Consider the following 22223-nt stretch of genomic DNA (forward strand, 5'->3'; position numbering starts at 1 on the left):
AAGATCTAGTTAAGTCCAGGACCTGCAGGGTGCTGAAGCACCAGAGGCATGTATGACCCAGCAATCCATAACATAGGCATAAAGCCGGGTCCCCAAAGGGACTGTATGATCCAGTTACTCGCAGGACCTCAGGGTGCAGGGGCACCAGAGAGGCCTGTGTGACCCAGCTGCACACAAGATGGGCATAGAGGATGTGAAAATGGAGGCGGAGTGAATGGAAACTACACATACAACCTCCCAGGACCAAACAGAAATTACAACTAAAATAAAGACAAATACTTCGAAAAAAGCAACAGAAAAGCAGCAGGAAAGAACCATATAACCAGGGACACTGGTAGGATCTGCAGAGGCATGAGAGGGTGTCAGGCTCGGAGCCCACAAACAGCAGCAGTCTTAGCTGTGAGCAGCACCCTTGGGAAATAAAGAGCAAGCCCACTCCACAGCACAGAGAGCAGGGACTGAATGCTAAAATAGCCACAGCCCCTCACCTGGGGGCTACAGCAGAGGGAGTGCAGACTGGGCTGTAACTCTGTGGGAACAACTGGGATTTGGAGGGCATACAGACTTTTTGCTGAGTTGCTGCTACAAAGGACAGTGGCCAGTGGTCTCCTTCCCAAGGCTGTGGGGAAAAGCAGCAGCCCCCAACCCCTTGGAGATTCAGCCTTTCCCAGTTGAATAAAAAATGCAAACTGAGGCTGATTAACAAAGAGCATCTATCCCACTTTCTGGAAATCCTCTTATGCAGAACACCAGGGCTACATTCCAAGGCACTGAGTAAATGAGATTCCTAGCCTCCAGGAAAAAGCTAGAGGATAACTGAACCTTTCCTGCACTTGAAAATTTACCCAGGAAAGTATGAATTGACAGTGGTGTTTAACGTGGGCCCACACAGGCTCATCCAAACCAAGTAGAGGTAGCCACAAACAGCAGAACACCAACACGCACAGAGAAAATTTGGTAGGCTCCAAAACCCACTGAGATAGCCAAAATGGTGAAACAAAGAAACAAATCTCAAATGAAAGAACAAGAGAACTCTATTAACAATCAGATAAATGGAATGCAGTTAAGCAAATTATCAGAGGTAGAGTTCAGAGTTATGATCTTGAGGAAGCTCAACAGCATGAGTAAGGATATCAGCACCATGAATAAAATAGAGAAACATTGAAAACCAACCATGTGGAAATGATGAATGACATAGCAGAAACAATCAACATATTGGAAGGACTAACCAACAGATTAGAGGAAGCTGAGGACAGGATCAGTAAATTTGAAGACAGGGTAGAAAAAAATCAACCAATCAGAAAACCAAAAGAAAACAAAAACAATTTAAAAACAGGAAGATAGCTTAAGAGAACTGTAGGACAACTAGAAACATAATAACATTCATGTCACAGGATTCCCCAAAGAGGATGAAATTGGGCAAGGGTTAGAGAATATATTTGAAGAAATAGTGACAGAAAACTTTCTTAACTTGGTGAAGGAAGAAGGCATCCAAGTTCAAGAAGTACAGAGAGGCCCCAAGAAAAGAACCCAAAGAGGCCCACACCAAGACACATAGCAATTAAAATACCAAAAATTAAAGACAAAGAGAGAATCCTAAAAGCGGTAAGAGATAAGCAACAGGTTACCTACAAAGGAAACCCCATAAGGCTCTCAGCTGACTTCTCACAACACTACAGGCCAGAAGAGAATGGCATGAAGTAATCAAAGTCATGAAAAACAAGGATCTGAATCCAAGACTACTCTATCCAGCAAGGCTATCATACAAAATAGAAAGTCAAATAAATAGCTTTCCAGCCAAAAAGAAAAGACTGAAGAGAATATATTAACACCAAACCAGCACTGCAAGATATGCTAAAGAGTCTGCTATAATTGGTTGAAGAAATAGGAAGAAAAATAGAACCACACTAAACAAAAATGGCAATAAATAAGTACATACCACCCTGGCCGGTTTGGCTCAGCGGTTGGAGCATCGGCCTGCGGTACAGAGAGACCCGGGTTCGGTTCCTGCTAAGGGCACGTACCTCGGTTGCAGTTTGTCCCCGGCCCTGGTTGGTCGTGCGGGTGGCAGCCACTCGATGTGTCCCTTCACGTCGATGTTTCTCTCTCTCTCTCTTCCTCTCTCTCCCTCCCGCTCTATCTGAACAAAAAAATGGAGAAATGTCCTCGGGTGAGGATAAAAAAACTAAATAAATAAGTACATATCAATTGCCACCTGAAATGTGAATGGTTTGAATGCTCTGATAAAAAGACACAGAGTAGTTGACTGGATAAAAAAGGATGACTCACATATATGTTGTTTACAAGAGACCCACCTCCCAAAAGAAGACTCACATAGGTTGAAAGTGAAGGGATGTAAAAAAATCTTTCAAGCAAATGGAAAACAAAAAAAAAGCTGGGGTAGCAATACTCATATCTGATAAAGTAGATTTCAAAATGAAGGCCATAACTAGAGACAAAGAAGGCCATTATGTAATATTGAAAGGATTTATCCAACAAGAAACTATGACCATGGTAAACATATGTGCACCCAATATAGGAGCACCAACATTAATTAAAAATCTTCTGGAGGACTTCAAAGGAGAAATCGACAGCAATACAATCATAGCAGGGAACTTCAACACCCAGTTCACATCACTGGATAGATCATCAAAAAACATAATTAACAATGACACACAGACTCTAAATGAAGTGCTAGATCAAATGGATTTAATAGATATCTACAGAGAATTACACCAACAAACTGAAGAACTCACATTCTTCCCAAATGCACATGGGACATTTTCAAATATAGATCACATGTTAGGGCACAAACTAATCCTCTACAAGTTCAAGAAGATTGAAATCATATCAAGCATCTTCTCAGATCACAATGGCATGCAACTAGAAATCAATTGTAATATGTAACATGCAATGACATTTGAAAACATGAAGGCTAAATAGCATGTTATTGAAAAAAAAATATGAGTTACCATGTAGATAAAGAAAGAAATTTAAAACTACCTGGAAACCAATGAAAATGAACACAAAACAACACAAAATCTATGGAATGCAGCAAAAGCTCTTCTGAGAGGGAAGTTCATAGCACTACAGGCCTACCTCAAGGAATAAGAAATATTTTTAATAGACAATATAATCTCAAAACTTGAAGAACTAGAAAGCAAACAAAAAGAAAACCCCAGAGCAAGTAGAAGGAAGGAAATAATAAAGATCAGAGCAGAAATAAATGACATGGAGACGAAAAAAATAAAAAACAATTCAGAGGATCAATGAAACAAAGAGCTGGTTCTTTGAAAAGATAAACAAGATTGATGGACCCTTAGCTAGACTCACCAAGAAACAAAAAGAGAGAACACAAATACAAAAAATGAGAAATGAAAGAAGAGAAATAATAACTGACAACAAAGAAATACAAAGGATTGTTAACAAATATTATGAACAATTATACAGCAACAAATTTGACAATTTAAGCGAAGTGGACAAATTCTAGAAACACATAGTCTCCCAAACTGAACCAGGAAGAGATAGAAATTTTGAACAGACCAATAACAACTAAGGAAATTGAAGAGGTAATCAAGATTCTCCTAGCAAACAAAAGCCCAGGCACAGACAGCTTTATGGGGGAGTTTTACCAAACATTCAAAGAAGAATTAATACCCATTCTCCTCAAACTATTTCAAAAAATTCAAGAAGATAGAAGACTTCCAAAGTCATTTTATGAGGCCAGCATAATTCTAATTCCAAAACTAGAAAAGGACACTACAAAGAAAGAAAACTACAGGCCAATATCCTTGATGAAAATAGATGCCAAAATCCTGAAGAAAATACTAGCAAATCGAATCCAGCATTACATCAAAAAATTTATTCGCCATGACCAAGTGGGATTCATTCCAGGGATGGAGGGCTGGTACAATATTTGCAAATCAATAAATGTGATACACCACATAAACAAAGTGTAAGATGAAAATCATATGATCATATCAATAGATACTGAAAAAGCATTCAACATAATCCAGCACCCATTTCTGATAAAAACGCTCAGTATTCTGGGAATAGAGGAATCATATCTCGACATAATAAAGGCCATATATAAAAGACCTACAGCCAACATCATACTCAATGGGCAGAAACTAAAAGCATTTTTCTTAAAAACAGGAAAAGACAAGGATGCCCACTTTTGCCACTCTTATCTAACACAGTACTTGAAGTCTTAGCCACAGCAATCAGACAGGAGGAAAAAATAAAAGGGATCCAAATTGGAAAGGAGTAATTGAAACTGTCATTATTTGCAGATGAAATGATACTATACATAGAAAACCCCAAAGACTACATCAAAAATTTACTAGACTTAATAAATGAATTTGGCAAAATAGCAGGATACGAAATTAACGTCAAGAAATCGATGGCATCCTTATATACCAATGATAAACTCACAGACAGAGAAACTAAAAAACCAATCCCATTTATCATCGCAGTAAAAATATTAAAATATCTAGGAATAAACATAACCAATAAAATAAAAGACCTATTCGCAGAAAACTACAAGTCGTTGAAAATAAAAATATAGAAATATGTAAAAAAGTGGAAGCACATACCTTGTTCATGGATTGGAAGAATTAACATCATTTAAATTTCCATACTACCCAAACCAATCTGTACATTCAGTGCAATTCCCATCAAAATACCAACGAAATACTTCACAGAACTAGAACAAATACTCAAAAGTTCATATGGAACCAAAAATGACCCTGAATAGCCACAGCAATCTTGAAAAAGAAGAACAAAGTTGTAGGGATCACATTACCAGATTTCAGGTTATACTACAAATCCATTTAAATCAAAACAGCCTGGTACTGGCACAAGAATAGGCACATAGATCAATGAAACAGAATAGAGAACTCAAAAATGGACCCAAGGCAATATTCTCAATTGATATTTAACAAAAGTGGCAAGAGCATACAGTACAGTAAAGACAGCCTCTTTAATAAATCATGTTGGGGAAATTGGACAGCTACGTGCAAAAAAATAAAAAATAAAACTAGACCATCAACTTACAACATACACAAGAATACACTGAAAATGGATAAAAGACTTAAATGTGACTCATGAATCCATAAAAATCCTAGAAGAAAATGTAGGCAACAAAATTTCAGACATCATACGCAGCAGAGTTTTTACTGATACATCACCTGAGGCAACAGAAACAAAAGAGAAAATGAATATATAGGACTACATCAAACTCAACACCTTCTATACAGCAAAAGAAACAACCACCAAAATGGAAAGGCAACCCACTCTATGGGAGAGCATAATTGCCAATGATAGAGCAGGGGTTAATTTCCAATATATAGAGAGTGTTCATACAACTCAACAAAAGGAAGACAAACAATCCAATTAAAAAGTGGGCAGAGGGACTAAATAGACACCTCTCCAAACAGGACATACAAATGGCTAAGGACATGTGAAGAAATGCTCAACATCACTAATCATCAGAGAGATGCAAATTAAAACAACAATGAGATATCACTTCATACCTGTCAGAATGGCCGCCATCAACAAATCATTCAACAAGTATTGGCGAGGATGTGGAGAAATGGAGATTCTAGTACACTGCTGGTGGGAATGCAGACTGGTGCAGCCATTATGGAAACAGTATGGTGTTACCAGAAAAAATTAAAAATTGTACTGCAATTTGACCCAGTGATCCCACTTCTAGGAATATACCCTTAGAAGCCTGATACACCAGTCAGAAAGAATATATGTACCCTCATGTCGTAGCAGCACTATTTGCAATAGCTAAGATCTGGAAACAGCCCAAATGTCCATCAGTATACAAATGGATAAAAAACTGTGGTACATATATACAATGGAGTACTATGCATCTTTAAAAAAGATAAATCTCTTATCCTTTGAGATGACATGGAGGGACTTGGAAAGTATTATCCTAAGCAAAACAAGCCAAACAGAGAAAGACAAGTATCATATGATCTCACTTATTTGTCGAATATAATGAACATAACAGACTGAGGAATGGGGAGGTCCCAGACTTGTGGAAGTGGGGTACAGACTGACAATCCCCAGAAGAGGGATGGGGGGGTAGAAATATACCACAGAACATATATGCATGTATGGACATGGATAACAAATCTGGGGACAGGGCAGGGAGGGACCGGGAAGGGGGAATCAGTGGGAGGGGACGGAGAAACATCTGTAACATAAATAAATTCATTGATTAAAAATTAAAAATTAATTAAATGAAATTAAATAATAAATAAATAAAATAAAATATAAGGATCAGAATGAGAATGAAAGCCAGACATCTGCCCTAATTAAACCCTGCCTACCGTTTGTCCTTTCCCCCCACATTTGCTTGTATCATCACTTATCTATTGAATGTTTGGTGGTCAGCTCTGCTGAATTAGTGTTTTTACTGAGGTTTTAGGGAGAGTCAGGCTTCAATTTTCAAACTCTCATGGACTATGCTTGTACACAACTACAACAGAACACAGCAATTTGTGAAAGAAAACAAAACATGTTTCAAAACAATAGAATAGAGGTGTTAAGGGGACTAAGAACCAGACAACTTCTGCTCCACAGCCAACAACTCTCTTCTTTCTTCCTTCTTTCTAATGTTCTCTACCCTTTTATTTTATTTGTTTACCTATTTTATGTGTTTAGTGGTCATTTCTTTCCCATTAGTCTTTTAACAGAAGATTTAGAGATTCTTGGCATTTACAACCAAAGTTGAGTTTGGTGTGTTGACGATTCAAAAACAGAAATTTAACAATTTAAATTTTTACAATCTTGGGGACTGTCAGTGGTCACTTGAACTGTGGAATTTAGCAATATTTGATACGAAAAGAAAATTCTTTTTCAGGGTATCATAAATTGAACAATGATCAAGAGTCAACCAACTCCTGCTTGTTAGCTGGAACAGCTTTTCTTATATCCCTCTCTACTGTTCACCTTTTTTCTCTCTTCCCCTTCTAATTACTTAATGTTTCTTGGTTAGCCTTGCTGTATTAGTATTTTTAGAGGGTTTGGGGGAGAATCCAGCCCTGATTATATCAACCTTGAGGCCTGTGGTTTGCTTCATCTAAATGCTGGGCACCAGGGCAGCATTCAAGCCATAAAATCTGATTAGATTACAAATAAGCAAAATGTTCACAAATGGGTCAGAGGGAAAAATAGGACTAGAAGCTAGCCAACTCTCGCCCTTTAAAAACAAGATAACTCCTTTCATCTTCCTAAATACATGTTGCTTACGTTCTTTTGCTACTACACTTCTACTCTCCATTTTGTCCATGAGGCTGTATTAGTGCTTTCTGCCCATATGGACAGATAAGCCTTCAGAGCAGTCAACAGGAGCTAGTGTTGTGTTGGTCGTGCCTGTCAGAATAGCATGAGGTGATCTTCTTCTGGCTTGATTAGTGATGCTGTGGACATATTTCATCCCCTGGGAACAGCCAGGTTTTTTCCAATCTGAAGTGTTCCAGAACTCATTTTCAGGCACATTTGTCATAAAACATGGGTTGACTGAAAAAGTTCTAGGTCCTCAGTAGCGTAGTTGATGTGTGGTAGAGAGATAAGTGCAGAGCATGCCTATGAAGATATTTCCAAATTATATTTGTTGGAGAGGAAGATACCCAAGTGAAAATATGTGGGGCTTATGTGGCAGAGTAAAGCCTCCTGGGAGTAAGTGGAGGTGACTGGTAAGGCTAATGTGAGCTGGACCTTTCCTTTTAGCAACCCTGCCAAGAAAAGAGCAGCGAGGGAAAATCTTTCTGGAAAGGATGGGTATGGTGAGTAACCAGACAGAAGTGCTGGTTCTTATACTTTAAGGCAGACATGATATTTTTGGGATATTTCCTCTCTCCCTCTCATTTGCTAATTCTGCATTGCCATTTTAACATGCTTGGACTAATAGGTAAACAGGAGTGTGGTGCTTATCAAAATGTGAAGGACACAAAAGATAGTGCATCCTAGTACATGCTGTGGCCATTGACCTTGGAGACCAAGATGGTAGCAGAAGCATTCTCAACTCCTTTCTTTCAAGGAAGGGAGCTCCACTTTTCCAGCCCAGGTTCTTAAGGCATGGGGGATCACTCAAAAGCCCTCTCTTTACCCTGCCAGCAGTCAGGTGGAAAGTTGATCAATGTTTTTATATAATACTTGTTAATTAACAAATATGGTTTGGCACAGTAAATGAATTAAAACCATTTGTTAAAGTTTTGTCCTTGGCTCTTTATTTGTATACATTTTTAGAGGGTGGGAATGGGGAATTGGGTTATTGTTAGGCTTAAGCCCCCACTGGAGCCTCTGGTAGATTCAATACACAAGCAACCTTCTCTACTAATTATAATGCAAGAGGAGGAAATGGGAGAAAACACTGAGTCTTAGTATTTTTCATGAAAGAAGACTTTGGAAGAAAACTCATCTAAGAAGTTAATGCTAATTATAAAAATACTTTGTGATTATCGCAAAGGAGGAATGATTCTCAGTGATGCAAACTATTTGGTTCTTTGTCCAGTCTCCATTGACTCATATCCCACTTGTAAAAGGAAAAAGAAGGGGGCTGTGAGCAATAACTGAAAAAGCTGTTTCACTGAAATGTTTTCTAAGACTTCCTGTTGTCCATGTTAAAGAAATGTAAAATTAAAAGAAGGAAGAATAGGTGGGCTGACTTGAGAAGCACACAAGAAGAGGGCTTCTGTATATTAGTTACATTCATGCGTTAAATTTGTAAAAAATCATCAGATTATATACTTAAAGATAAGTACACTTTTCTATATGATTATTATACTTCAAGAAAAACTTCTAAAGCAAAAGAAAAAAAACTAGAGAACTAATAGGAATTTTTGAGCAATACATGTGTATGCATTTATCAAAATTCATTGAGTTATACATTTAAAACAGTGGGAACTGATATCTCATTGTAATTTTGACTTTCATTTTCCACAATAAGATATTACCTCACACCTGTCTGAGTGGCTATTATCAATACATCAACAAACAAATGTTAGCAAATATGGAGAAAAGAGAACCCTTATGCACTGTTGGTGGGATTATAAATGGTGCAGCCACTATGGAAAACATTGTGGATGTTCCTCAAAAATAAAAACAGAACTGTCGTACATGACCCAGCAATTCCACTTCTGAGTATATATCTGAAGAAATCCAAAACTCTAATTTGAAAATACATATGCATCCCTATGTTCATTGTAGCATTATTTACAATAGCCAAGATATAGAAGCAACCTAAGTGTCCACCAATAGACAAATGAATAAAGAAGATGTGGTACATATGTGCAATGGAATATTACTCATTCATAACAAAGAGTAAAATGTTACCATTTGCAACAACATGGACAGACCTAGAGTATATTATGCTAAGTGAAATAAATCAGACAAAGACAAATACCATATGATTTCACTTACATGCAGAATTTTAAAAACAAAATAAACAAACAAAACAGAAACAACTCACAGATACATAAGACAAATTGATGGTCTCCAGATGAGTTATGGTTTGAGGGGAAGGATGGAAAAAGGGAAGGGATTAAGAAGTACAAATTAGCAGTTACAAAATAGTCACTAGGATGTAAAGTATAACATAGAGAATGTTATATTATAATAATATTATAATAATTATATAATATATATTATATATATAATAATTATAATAATTATGTATGGTGCTAGGTGGGTACTAGACCTATCAGGGGGATCACTTTGTAAGTCACATAAATGTTGAGTCACTATGTTGTACACCTGAAACTAACATAATATTGTATATCAACTGTAACAAAATAAAGAAAAATGAGATGTGTGTGAATGTAAATTTTACGTCAAAAAAGAAAAAAGAGGGGAAGGAAGAAAATAAGGAAGGAGGGAAGGAAGAAAGGAAGGAGGGAGGGAGAGACGGAGGGAGGGAGAGACGGAGGGAGGGAGGGAGGGAGGGGGGGAAGGAAGGAAGGAAGGAAAGAAGGAAGGAAGGAAGGAAGGAAGGAAGGAAGGAAGGAAGGAAGGAAGGAAGGAAGGAAGGAAGGAAGGAAGGAAACTACAAACAAACACTGAATTCTAATTAATGACCAGCATGTGGAAGTCGTTTTGGTATGAAGTAAACTAATGTCTGCAACTTACTTTGAAATGCATTCAAAACATGAAATTGATTGATAGATAAATAGAAAAACACTAATTGTAAAATATGATTAGTAACTATATGGGTATTCACTGTACTATTCTTTCAACTTTTCTGTATATTTGAAAATCTTATACTAAAATGTTGGGGAGGAAAATCTAAAGAAGGGAGAAAGAATTCTACCCATTTCTTTATAAATGTTGGCTTTATCCCATTGAGGACCCAAATGCATCAGCAGCAACTAGCAAGAGACAGGTATCCAGCAAAAATAGTGCAATTCCTGGGAGATGTGTCCTAGAAGATAGCAATGCCCAGTGGAACTGCTGGTGCCCAGGTGGAGATGGCTTGATGTGAACATGAAGAGATTCCATCAGAAGGCTGAGTTGGCAAAGGCGCCAGACTGTAGCCAGAGCAAGAGAAGAAGAAAATGGTGGATGCTATGAAGTAGATGTCAAGACACGTTTATAGACACATGTGAGACATACCCTAGGATTCGTACCATCATATATAACCAAACTATCAGTTTCTCTCTTTGGCATTTCTATAAGTCACAAATGTTGAAAGTATTCATCATTAAAATCTAAAGTAATCTGTGTTTGGCATGTTAAGCTGCAGAAAAAAAAAAAATTATTTCTCTAGTTGGAGTCAAACGTTTTCAGTATTGTCCATTTACATGGAACATTGTATTCAATGAAGAAATACTAAACATACAGGTAAATGATACAAATCAAAATATCTGCTTGAAGTTGGCACCTATGCTTATCCTTGGCACAGATACACTAAATAAAGACACAGGCACTAAAATGGAAGAATACATATTTTCTCCATAATATTTGCAGTTTCAGAAACATAGTGCCCTAAGAATTAGTTCATATCCAGAATTTTCGGTTTGTTTTTTGTTATTGTTGTTTTTATTGAGATATAATTCACATACACATCATGTCCAGGGTTTTCTTCATTATTAAATTAAAGAGTGATCCTAGAGAAGGAATTTTCATCTCTCCCTTCACACTCTAATCAACAGATACTGTGCATTAAAACTCATAACCTCCTACAATCATGATTCTCTTTCAATCTCTTTTTAGGGTTTTACCGATATTTTGCTAGAAAGAGTCATGCATGGGGGAGCCAACATTACAGGATTTCAGATTGTCAACAATGAAAACCCTATGGTTCAGCAGTTCGTACAGCGCTGGGTGAGGTTGGATGAAAGAGAATTCCCTGAAGCCAAGAATGCACCACTAAAGGTAATGTTCCATGACATGTAGACACCTTAGGCCAGCTTTTTTAAGCATTTCAGTGTGGTCTTTATATATTTACAGCCATCCCATGATCAGGTGGTCTTCCCTCAGAAGTGTTTTAAGGGTGCTAAAACACAACCACTGGTCATGCTGCTGCATTTTAAAATTGAACTTCCAAATAAAAAAGCCATTGAGAAGGAGGTTTTTTAAAACCCAATGTTGGAAAACATTAACTTAATTTCATAATGAATTTATTTTATAATATGCTCATAACAATTTACAATATTATAAGAACATGAGTCGGTCAAAAGGTGAGAGCAGTGGAAATAGTTAATGAAGATTGATAGTCTGAAACAGAAAATTTGATTTTACATTATTTATGTAAAATTGTTGTGATAATAAGTTTCATGAATTTTAGCACATTCAAGAGAATTCGGCTCTAATACATAGTATGTGTTGCCTATACATATATTGAAGAGAAATGCTTTCCTGCCTGCAAAAAAAGTATCTTTAAAAATAATTAGATTACCCAAGTTGCTCATTTTCATAAAATCAAAAATACTAAAAGTAGAAAGTCATGCATAAAGTGTACATTTTTCATGTGTGTTCCCATATGGCTAGAAATTCTGTTTATTTAAAAATCAGGAATTAAGCCCTGGCCGGTTTGACTCAGCAATTAGAGCATCAGCCTGTGGTTCAGAGAGACCCGGGTTTGGTTCCCGCTAAGGGCATGTACCTCAGTTGCAGTTTGTCCCCGGCCCTGGTTGGGTCATGTGGGAGGCAGTCACTAGATATGTCCCTTTCACGTTGATGTTTTTCTCTCTCTCTCTCTCTCTTCTTCTCTCTCCCTCCCACTCTATCTGAACAAAAAATGAAAAAATGTCCTCGGGTGAGGATAAAAAAAAGATCAGGAATTAAAACAGATAAATTAGGGGAAAGTTATTCATGTTGCACAAAAGATCCTTCAAATGTATTTTTAAGTAACCATTCCCTCAATGCATTGATTCAAGTATAAAACTAAATTTAAGTTCTTCCTTCCTTATATAGTGAAAGTATATATGTACCATGGCTGTGGCATTCCAGTGGTCAAGACAAGGGATCAAAGTATAGTCAAGACCTTTCTCTAAAAAATGAAAGGGTAGGGACATATTTCCGGTTAAAGATACCCATCCTCACATCCTCCCTGGCAAGAATGGAATAAGGGAGAACAATGGGGATACAGACCAAGAAAGAGACACATTCTATATTACCTAGGCAGGTCCACCCTGAATAGGTCACATCAGAACATAATATAAATAGGACCTTACTTATGTAGTTGGTATACTCTAGAAAAGTTGGAGTTAAACATAATTTTTTATTTATTTAAGCTACTCACTAATTAAGTGGTATTTTGTGCTATAGCGATTATAATATACATGTCAGATTTTTCTAGGACAGTCCTGTTTTAAAACACTCTGTCCCATGGTCAAATCAGGTGTCCTCATATGTTTCAGTTAATATGGTCACAATCCCTTTGATGAATCCTTTGTAGTGAAATATTTTTTTAAGGATGATTATTTTATTTTATGTTGAGATATAATTGACATATGACATACTAGTTTTAGGAGTAAAACATAATGATTTGATATATGTGTATATTATGAAATGATTACCCACCACCTTAAATTTAGTTAACATCCATCACTACCATAGTTACTTACAATATTTTCCTTATGATAGGAACTTTTAAGATTTTTCTCTTAGCAATTTTCAAAAATACAATATAGTACAGTCCCCATGCTGTGCATTACATCTCCAGGACTTAGTTATCCTATAACTTTGTACCTTTTACCAATTCCACCAATTGTCCCCATCTGCCACCTACCCCCACCTCTGGCAGCCACCAATCTGTTCTCTATTTTTATGAATTCAGATTTTTTTCTTAGATTCCACATATAAGTGAGATCACATAGTTATTTGACTTTGTCTTACTTATTTCACTTAGCATAGGTCCTCAAAATCCATCCATGTTGGTGCAAATGGCAAGAGTTTCCTCTTTTTTATGGCTCAATAATATTCCATTGTATAAATGTACCACATTTTCTTTATCTGTTCATCCACTGATGAACACTTAGGTTGTTTCCACGTCTTGGCTATTGTAAATATTTCTGCAATTAACATTGGGGCGTAGATATCTTTTCAAAATAGTGCTTTCATTTCTTTCACATAAATACCCAGAAGTGGGATTGCTGTGTCATATGGTAGTTCTACTTTTAATTTTCTGAAGACCATCCATACTTTTTTCCATAGTGACTATACCAATTTACATTCCCACCAACAGTGCTCAAGGGTTTCCTTATCTCCGCATCCTCGCCAGTGCTTCTTATTTCTTGTCTTTTTTACAATAGCCCTTCTAACAGATATGAGATGATATCTCATTGTGGTTTTAATTTGAATTTCCTTGATGATGAAAATATTTTCTATGTACTAAATCTATCCACTACATTTAGATGAGCTTATACAAATTTAGGTTTTCATAAAACTGCCTATACACTGCTTTGCCATCCTTAGATTTAGCAGGTAATAGGTAAAGAAGAAATTTTCATTCAATATTTATTCAGAAGTTTTGGGGGGTATCTACAATGTGTCAGGCACTGTGTTCGGCACAAAATGTGGACAAGAGTAAAAGTATGAAAAGGCTACTACTACAGAGTAGTTTATACCTCTAGTAATTCATAAGCTCTAGAGGTTGTACAAAAGAGAAAGAAGAAAATTGCAGCTCATTGATAACTCTTGATATGTATAATGTAAAGTTTTCCAAACCTACTGAAAATAACTGTTAAGGCTTATAATAAAACCCTTCAAATAACTTCAGAAAATAGAATATTGAACTAGAGGGTTACAACTTTCAGATTAATTTTGCTTACTACTAGTCATTAAAGAACTTCTCTATAACAATTAGACAAAAACCCACTTTAAAAAATTATGTACAATATTTTAATTAGGAAATTAAATTGTCTAGAGATTAAAATTCTGATGCCTAATTTATTCTATATTTTATTAATGTTTCCTTTGGAGGCTTTTTTGACATGCTCACATATTGGTAAGTAGAAGCTGAAACAGTAAAATATTAACTAGCTTTTTGGACATGGCTTTGAAAGGCAGCTTGGAAAAAACAACCACCATGTTAGCTTTATTGAGTGTTAGGATTGGTAGCCACAAAGATTTTTTTATTTTCATGAAAAAACATATGCCCCTGTTGTAGTCACACTTGATAATTTGTTTCTGAAATAACAGTGATACGACAAAAAGTAAAAAAATAAATAAATAAGAGTTGTAAAGATGACAATGTATTCACTCCCAATTGTATTCGGACATAATGTATATAGAGACATCTCCTCCTAGAACACTCTGCTTCGTTTTTTAAAAATCAACTGAGAATGATCTGAAAAATGGTGGCAGAGTGAATGGAAGCTACACACACTGTATCCCAGGACCAAACTGGAATTACAACTAAAATAAAGACAAGTCATTGAAAAAAACTAACTGAGAAAAGCTGGAGAGAACCCTTATAATCAAGGACAAATAAAAAGAACACCAAATTGAGTTTGGTAGTAGCTGCAGAGGCACAAGAGGGCTGGCTGGGTGTCCATGGGCAGCAGCTGAGGGCTGTCTTAGCTGTGAGCAATTCCCTCTGAGAAGTCAGGGGTTAAAACCCCAAGCCAGCTCCACAGCAAACAGTGGCAGAACAGAGGAAGATGCCCACATAACACCTGGAGGAGAAAATCACTGGAGCAAAAGAGCTGGGAACACCAGCACTTCCCTGAAGGGCCAGTGCACTAAATCAGCTACAGCCACTCACATGGGGCTCCAGAAGAGGGAGGGAAGACTGGACTGGGACTGTGGGAAGAGACTTGGGGAGTTGTGGCACTGGGGAGAAAGCTGGGAAGGAGGACACCAGGAATTTTATGCTGAATCACCCCTTCATAGGACAGTAGCCATCTTACCCAAAGAGTCACTTCCCAGAGCCCTGGGGAGAAGCAACAGCCCTTCCCTCAGGTATTTAACACCACCCAGTTGGAGAAATGCAAATTGGGGTTTATTAACAGCTAGAGTCTACCAGCAAGCAGGGAGGGGAAGAAAAAATAGAAGCCTCTTGAAATTAGGGGGTCTCAGTTTAGGGCGTCCTAACTCAGAGGACTGAGCTGTGAAGGCTGAGGCCTGAGTTTCTATGCTAAGCCCCTCTCCCATGGCCATCTCTGTCAAGTAGCCCTCTGTTCTAGCCTGGGGAGGAAGCAACTGCTCCTCCCTTGGGAATTTAAAACCACCCTGTGGCTCTGGGAACAGAGTTGTGAAGGCAGAAGCCTATACCCTTGCACTGAGTCAACAATCCACACCACAGAAACCACTTTCCTATCAAAGCAACTTTAACCCAGAGGAAAACAATTGCCCAACTTGCTGGAAATTTTCTTACACTGCTCATCAGAGATTTTTCATTCAGGTGGGGGCTACAACCTGAGACTTACCAACTAACTGAGACCAATAGCCTGCAGGAAAAAGCTAGAGGATAACTGAACCTTTGCTTGGCCTGCAAATCAACCCAGGAAAGTAAGACTCCATAGAGGTGTTTAACATGGGCCCTCCCACACTCATCCAAACCCAGTAGAGGGAGCTACAATCAGTTGAACACCAACACAGAGAGGGAACAATTGGAAGGCTCCAAAACCCCAGAGACAGCCAAAATGGTGAAACAAAGAAACAAATCCCAAATGAAAGAACAAGAGAATTCTACACAAGGAGAGAAAAATGAAATGGAATTAAGCAATTTATCAGAGGTAGAGTTCAGACTAATGATTATGAGGAAGCTCAACAGCATTAGTAAAGAGATCAACAGCATGAATAAAGATATACAAACATGAAAAATCAACCAACTGAAAATGAAAAACCATCAAGCAGAAATGAAGAATGAGATGGCAGAAATAAAGAACACATTGGAAGGAATAACCAGCAGAGTAGAGGAAGCTGAGGATCATTTCAGTGCATTAGAAGACAGGGTAGAAACACACACACACACACACACACACACACTCACACACACAATCAGAGAACCAAAAAGAAAAAAAAAAAAACAAACAACTAAAAAACAGGAGGACAGCTTTAAAAAGCTGTATAAAATTTAACAAAATCTGCAACATAGGAGTGCCAAAAGAAGAAGAAAATGAGCCAGGGTTAGAGAATATATTTGAAGAAATAGTGGAAGAAAACTTCCCTAACTTGGTGAAGGAAAAAGGCATACAAGTTCAAGAAGCACAGAGAGAGACCCAAGTAAGAAGAACCCAAAGAAGCCCATGCCAAGACACATAGTAATTAAAATGCCAAAAATTAAAGACAAAGAGAGAATCAACAGGTTACCTACAAAATAAAAATTAAAAAAAACCCATAACGCTATCAGCTGACTTCTCAACAGAAACACTATAGGCCAAAAGGGAATGGCATGAGGTAATCAAGGTCATGAAAAACAAAGATCTGAATCCAAGACTGCTCAACCCAGCAAGGCTATCATTCAAAATAGGAGGTGAAATAAAGTGCTTCCCAGACCAAAATAAAAAAGACTAATGTAGTATGTTAGCATCAAACCATCACTGCAAGAAATGTTAAAAGCACTGCTATAATAGGCAGAAAAAATAGACAAACATTACCATAATAAATAAAAATGTCAATAAATAAGTACATATTAATAATAATCTTAAATGTAAATGGATTAAATGTCCAATCAAAAAACACAGAGTAGGTGAATGGATAAGAAAGCTTTACTCACATATATGTTGTTTAAAAGAGACCCACCTCACAATAAAAGACTTCCATAGATTGAAAGTGAAGGGTTGGGATTTCTAGTCAAGATGGCAGCATAGGTAAACACGGTATCGTGTCCTCCCACAACCACATCAAAGTTACAACTAAACTACAGAACAACCATCATTCAAAACCACCTGAAATCAAGCTGAATTGTAGTCCTACAACTACGGAATTAAAGAAGCAGCCACATCGAGACTGGTAGGAAGGGCAGAGGTGGACGGGCTGGTCCCACACCCACGTGTGGTGGATAAAAATCAAGAGGACACCTCGGCCAGGAAGGTCCTCCCTGAGGACTGAGGGGTCCCCATCCCACAACAGACACCCCGCTCAGGATTTCAGGGCCAGGAAGAGAAGTCCCCATAACTTCTGGTTGGAAAAACCAGCGGGAACTGAGGCTCAGGGAGGCTGAGGCAGCTGGAGCCCCAGGCAGCTCCTCTTAAAGGGCCCACACACGGAATTATCAGACTCATTCCCTCTAAGCTTGGAGGGGAGGCAGCTCGACATACAGGCAGAGACATACAGGGAAGAACTGAACTGTTTGGCATTGGAGCAAGGGCTTGCTCCTGGACAAACATGCTGTCAGAGGCCTTTGTTCTTTGGTGAGCCCTTCCTTGGGGCCACAGACAGTTGCCATATCTGGGACTCCAGCAACCTGGCTCACACTGGTAGCCCCGCCCTGGTGATTCCCTGAGGACCCACCCCACCCAAATTTCAGGCCCACCCAAGTTGTTGCCAGTTGGTTAACTATAGGATTGGCCTGTCTTGGATCCTGCTTAAGGTTTTCCTAAATTATTTCAAACAAGCAGCATCTAGTCTCAGCTAGCCCCATACCTCTCATTAAGTAATATACAGAAACAAACACAGAGATGTAGCCAAAATGAGGAGTTGAAGAAACAGTTCCCAAATGAAAGAACAGAACAAAACCCCAAGAAAAGAACTAAGCAAAATGGAGGGAAGCAACCTAACAGATGCTGAGTTCAAAATACTGCTTATAAGGATGCTCAATGAACTTAGTGAGAACCTCAGTGAACTTAGTGAGGGCTTCAAGAGCATAAAAAAGGACCAGTCAGAAATGAAGGATACACAGTCAGAAATGAAGGAGGCATTAGCTGAAATAAAGACAAATTTACGCAGATTCAATAGTAGAGTACGTAAATCCAAAAAGCAAACCTTTGATTTGGAATATAAGGAAGCAAAACAATGCCCAATCAGGACAGCAAAAAGAAAAAATAATCCAAAAAAATGAGGATAGTGTAAGGAGCCTCTGGGACAACTTCAAGAATGCCAACATTCACATCTTGGGGGTGCCAGAAGGAGAAGAGAGAGAACAAGAAATTGAAAACCTGTTTGAAACAATAATGGCAGAAAACTTTCCTAACTTGGTGAAGGAAACAGACATACAAGTCCAGGAAGCATAGAGAGTCCCAAACAACGTGAACCCCAAGAGGCCCACACCAAGACACATCGTCATCAAAATGCAAAATGTTCAAGACAAAGAGAGAATCTTAAAAGCAGGAAGAGAAAAGCAGTTAGTTACCTACAAGGGAGTTCCCATAAGGCTGTCAGCTGATTTCTCAACAGAAACTTTGCAGGAAAGAAGGGAGTGGCAAGAAATATTCAGAGTGATGAAAAGCAAGAACCTACAACCAAGATTACTCTATCCTGCAAAGCTGTCATTTAGAATCGATGGCCATATAAAGAGTTTCCCAGACAAGTAAAAGGTAAAGGAGTTCATCACCACCAAACCGTTATTATATGACATGATGAAGGGTCTTTTTGAAGAAAAAGGTAAAATATATGAACAAACAAAATGGCAATGAATACATATCTATCGACAATGGAATCTACAAACAAAATGAACAGGCAGAACAGAAACATTCTCATAGATACAGAGAACATTTTGTTGGTTGCCAGATGGGAGGGGGGTTAGGGGAATGGGTGAAAAGGGAGAAGGGATTAAGAAGTACAAATTCTTTGCTAGACTGACAAACCTCAAAGGGAAAGCAATTGGGGGGTGGGAAGAAATAAACCAAAGAATTTATATGCATAACCAATGGACACAGACAATCGTGTGGGAAAAGGCGGGAGGGGGGCGGGAGTGGGGAGGGGGAGTCAGTGGGGGAAAAATGAGGAACATCTTTAATACATTCAACAATAAAGATTTAAAAAAAAGAAAAATTAAAAAAAAAAAAGAAAGTGAAGGGATGGACAAGAATTTTACAAGCAAACGGAAAGTAAAAATAAAAACAAAAAATGCTGGGGTAGCAATACTGATATCTCATAAATATACTTCAAAATAAAGGCCATAACTAGAGACAAAGAAGGCCACTACATAACATTAAAAGGATCTTTTCAACAGGACAATATAACCTTGGTAAACATATAACCTTGGTTGCAACCAACATAGGAGCAACAAAATATATTTTAAAACTTCTGGAGGACTTCAAAGAAGAAATCGACAGCAATAAAATCATAGCAAAAGAGTTCAACTCCTCTCTGACATCACTGGATAGATCCTCTAGACAAAGACTTATCAAGGAAATAGAGACTCTAAATTATGTCTAAATGAGATCAAATGGATTTCATAGATATCTACAAAGAATTATACCTCAAAACTGCAGAATTCACATTCATTTCAAGTGCACATGGGACATTCTCAAAGATAGACCACATGTTAGGACTCAAACTCTGTCTCTACAAGTTTAGGATGATTGAAATCATATCAAGCATCTTCTTAGATCACAATGGCACTAAACTAGAAATTAATTACAATAAAAACACTCAAAAGCCCTGGCCGGTTTGGCTCAGTGATTAGAGCGTTGGCCTGGGGTCTAGAGAGACCCGGGTTTGGTTCCTGCTAAGGGCATGTACTTAGGTTGCAGTTTATCCCTGGCCCTGTTTGGGTTGTGCGGGTGGCAGCCACTCGATGTGTCCCTTTCATGTTGATATTTATCTCTCTCTCTCTCTCTTCCTCTCTCTCCCTCCCACTCTGTCTGAATAAAAAATGGAAAAAAAGTCCTCGAGTGAGAAAAAAAAAAAAAGCGCAAAAACATTCAAGCACATGAAGGCTGATTAGCATGTTATTAAAGAAGAAATGAGTTACCAAAAACATCAAGGAAAAAATTAAAATCTTACTTGAAATGAATGAAAATGAACACACAACACAAAATCTATGGAACTCAGCAAAAGCAGTCCTGAGAGGGAAGTTCAGAGCACTACAGGCCTACCTCAAGAAACAAGAAAAATTTCTAATTGACTCTCTAACCCTACCACTTAAAGAACTAAAAAGTGAACAAGCAGAAAAACACAGAGCAAGTAGAAGGCAAGAAATAGTAAAGGTCACAGCAGAAATAATAATATAGACACAAAATAATAAAATAAAATAAAATAAAATAAAATAAAATAAAATAAAATAAAATAAAATAATAAAGTAAAATAAAATAAAATACAGTTCAAAAGATCAAAGAACAAAGAGCTAGTTCTTTGAAAAGATAAACAAGATTGATGAACCCTTAGCCAGACTCACCAAGAAATACAGAGAGAGGACCCACATAAACAAAATCAGAAATGAAAAAGGAGAAATAACAACTTACACCACTGAAATACAAAGAATTCTTAAAAAATACTATGAAGTATTAACCTAAGTGAAACAAGCCAATCAGAGAAAGACAAATATCACATGATCTCACTTATTTGTTAAATGTAATGAACAAAACAAGCTGAGGAACAAAATAGACCCAGAGACATGGAAGTGGGGGCAGACTGACAAACCTCAGAAGAGGTGGATGGGTGAGGGGGGATAAATTACAGAACTTATATGCATGTATGCATAAACAAGGACATAGACAATAATGCTGGAAGGAGGGAAGGTATTGTGAGGAGGGTGGCAATGGGGGGAAAAGTGAAACATCTGTAACAAAATAAATAAATAAACATGTTTTAAAAGTACTATGAACAATTATATACCAACAAATTGGACAATCTAGGCGAAATGAACAAATTTCTAAAATCACAGTCTCCCAAAACTGAACCAGGAAGAGACAAAAAACTTGAACAGACCAATAACAACTAAGGAAATTGAACATGTAATCAAGAAACTCCAGCAAACAACAGCCCAGGCCTGGACGGTTTCACAGGGGAGTTTTATCCAACATTCAAAGAAGAACTAACACACATTCTCCTCAAATTATTCCAAAAAAATCAAGTACAAGAAAGACTTCCAAACTTTTTTTATGAAGCCAGTATAATCCTAATTCCAAAACCAGATAAAGACACTACAAAGAAAGAAAACTACAGGCCAGTATTCCTGATGAACATAGATGCCAAAATCCTTAACAAGATATTACCAAATCGGATCTAGCAATATATTTTAAAAAATTATTCACCATGACCCAGTGAGATTCATCCCAGAAATGCAAGGTTGGTACAATATTTGCAGCTTATTTTAATCAAACATAGATTCCTTTAATAAAAATGTACTCACCATGTCAAATTGCAAGTACTCCATATCACCTCACACCTGCCAGAATGACTGCCATCAATAAATCCTCAAACAACAAGTGCTCGTGAGAATGTGAAGAAAAGAGTACTGCAGCAGACTGCTGGTGGGATTGCAGACTGGTGCAGCCACTATAGAAAACAATATGGTGTTTCCTCAAAAAATTAAAAATGGAACTGCCATTTGACCCAGTTATCCCACTCTTTGGAATATATCCTAAGAAGCCTGAAACATCAATCAGTAAGAATATATGTATCCTTACATTCATAACAGCACTACTTACAGTAACTACGATCTGGAAACAAACTAAGTGTCCATCAGTACATGAGAGGATAAAAAGGTGTGGTACATTTACACAATGGAATATTATGCAGCTATAAGAAGAAAGATTTCTTACCCTTTGAGACAACGTGGAGGGTCCTAAACAGTACTATGCTAAGCAAAATAAGCCAGTCAGAGGAAAACAAATACAACATGATCTCACTTATTTATGGAATATAATAAGCTA

The 22223-nt window shown here is 37.6% G+C and overlaps 1 protein-coding gene across 2 annotated transcripts in view; it reads left to right on the forward strand.

Moving 5' to 3' along the window:
• GRIA3 (glutamate ionotropic receptor AMPA type subunit 3) overlaps window positions 1-22223 on the forward strand; it is a 536255-nt gene that overhangs the window by 336033 nt on the left and 177999 nt on the right. For both annotated transcript variants that reach the window (XM_036271251.1, XM_036271250.1), the window contains exon 8: window positions 11227-11388. In XM_036271251.1, coding sequence (XP_036127144.1) covers window positions 11227-11388 — 162 coding nt within the window. The remainder of the gene's footprint in view (window positions 1-11226; window positions 11389-22223) is intronic.

The sequence above is a fragment of the Molossus molossus genome, unplaced genomic scaffold (assembly GCF_014108415.1).
Source record: "Molossus molossus isolate mMolMol1 unplaced genomic scaffold, mMolMol1.p scaffold_m16_p_2, whole genome shotgun sequence".
Lineage (NCBI taxonomy): Eukaryota > Metazoa > Chordata > Mammalia > Chiroptera > Molossidae > Molossus > Molossus molossus.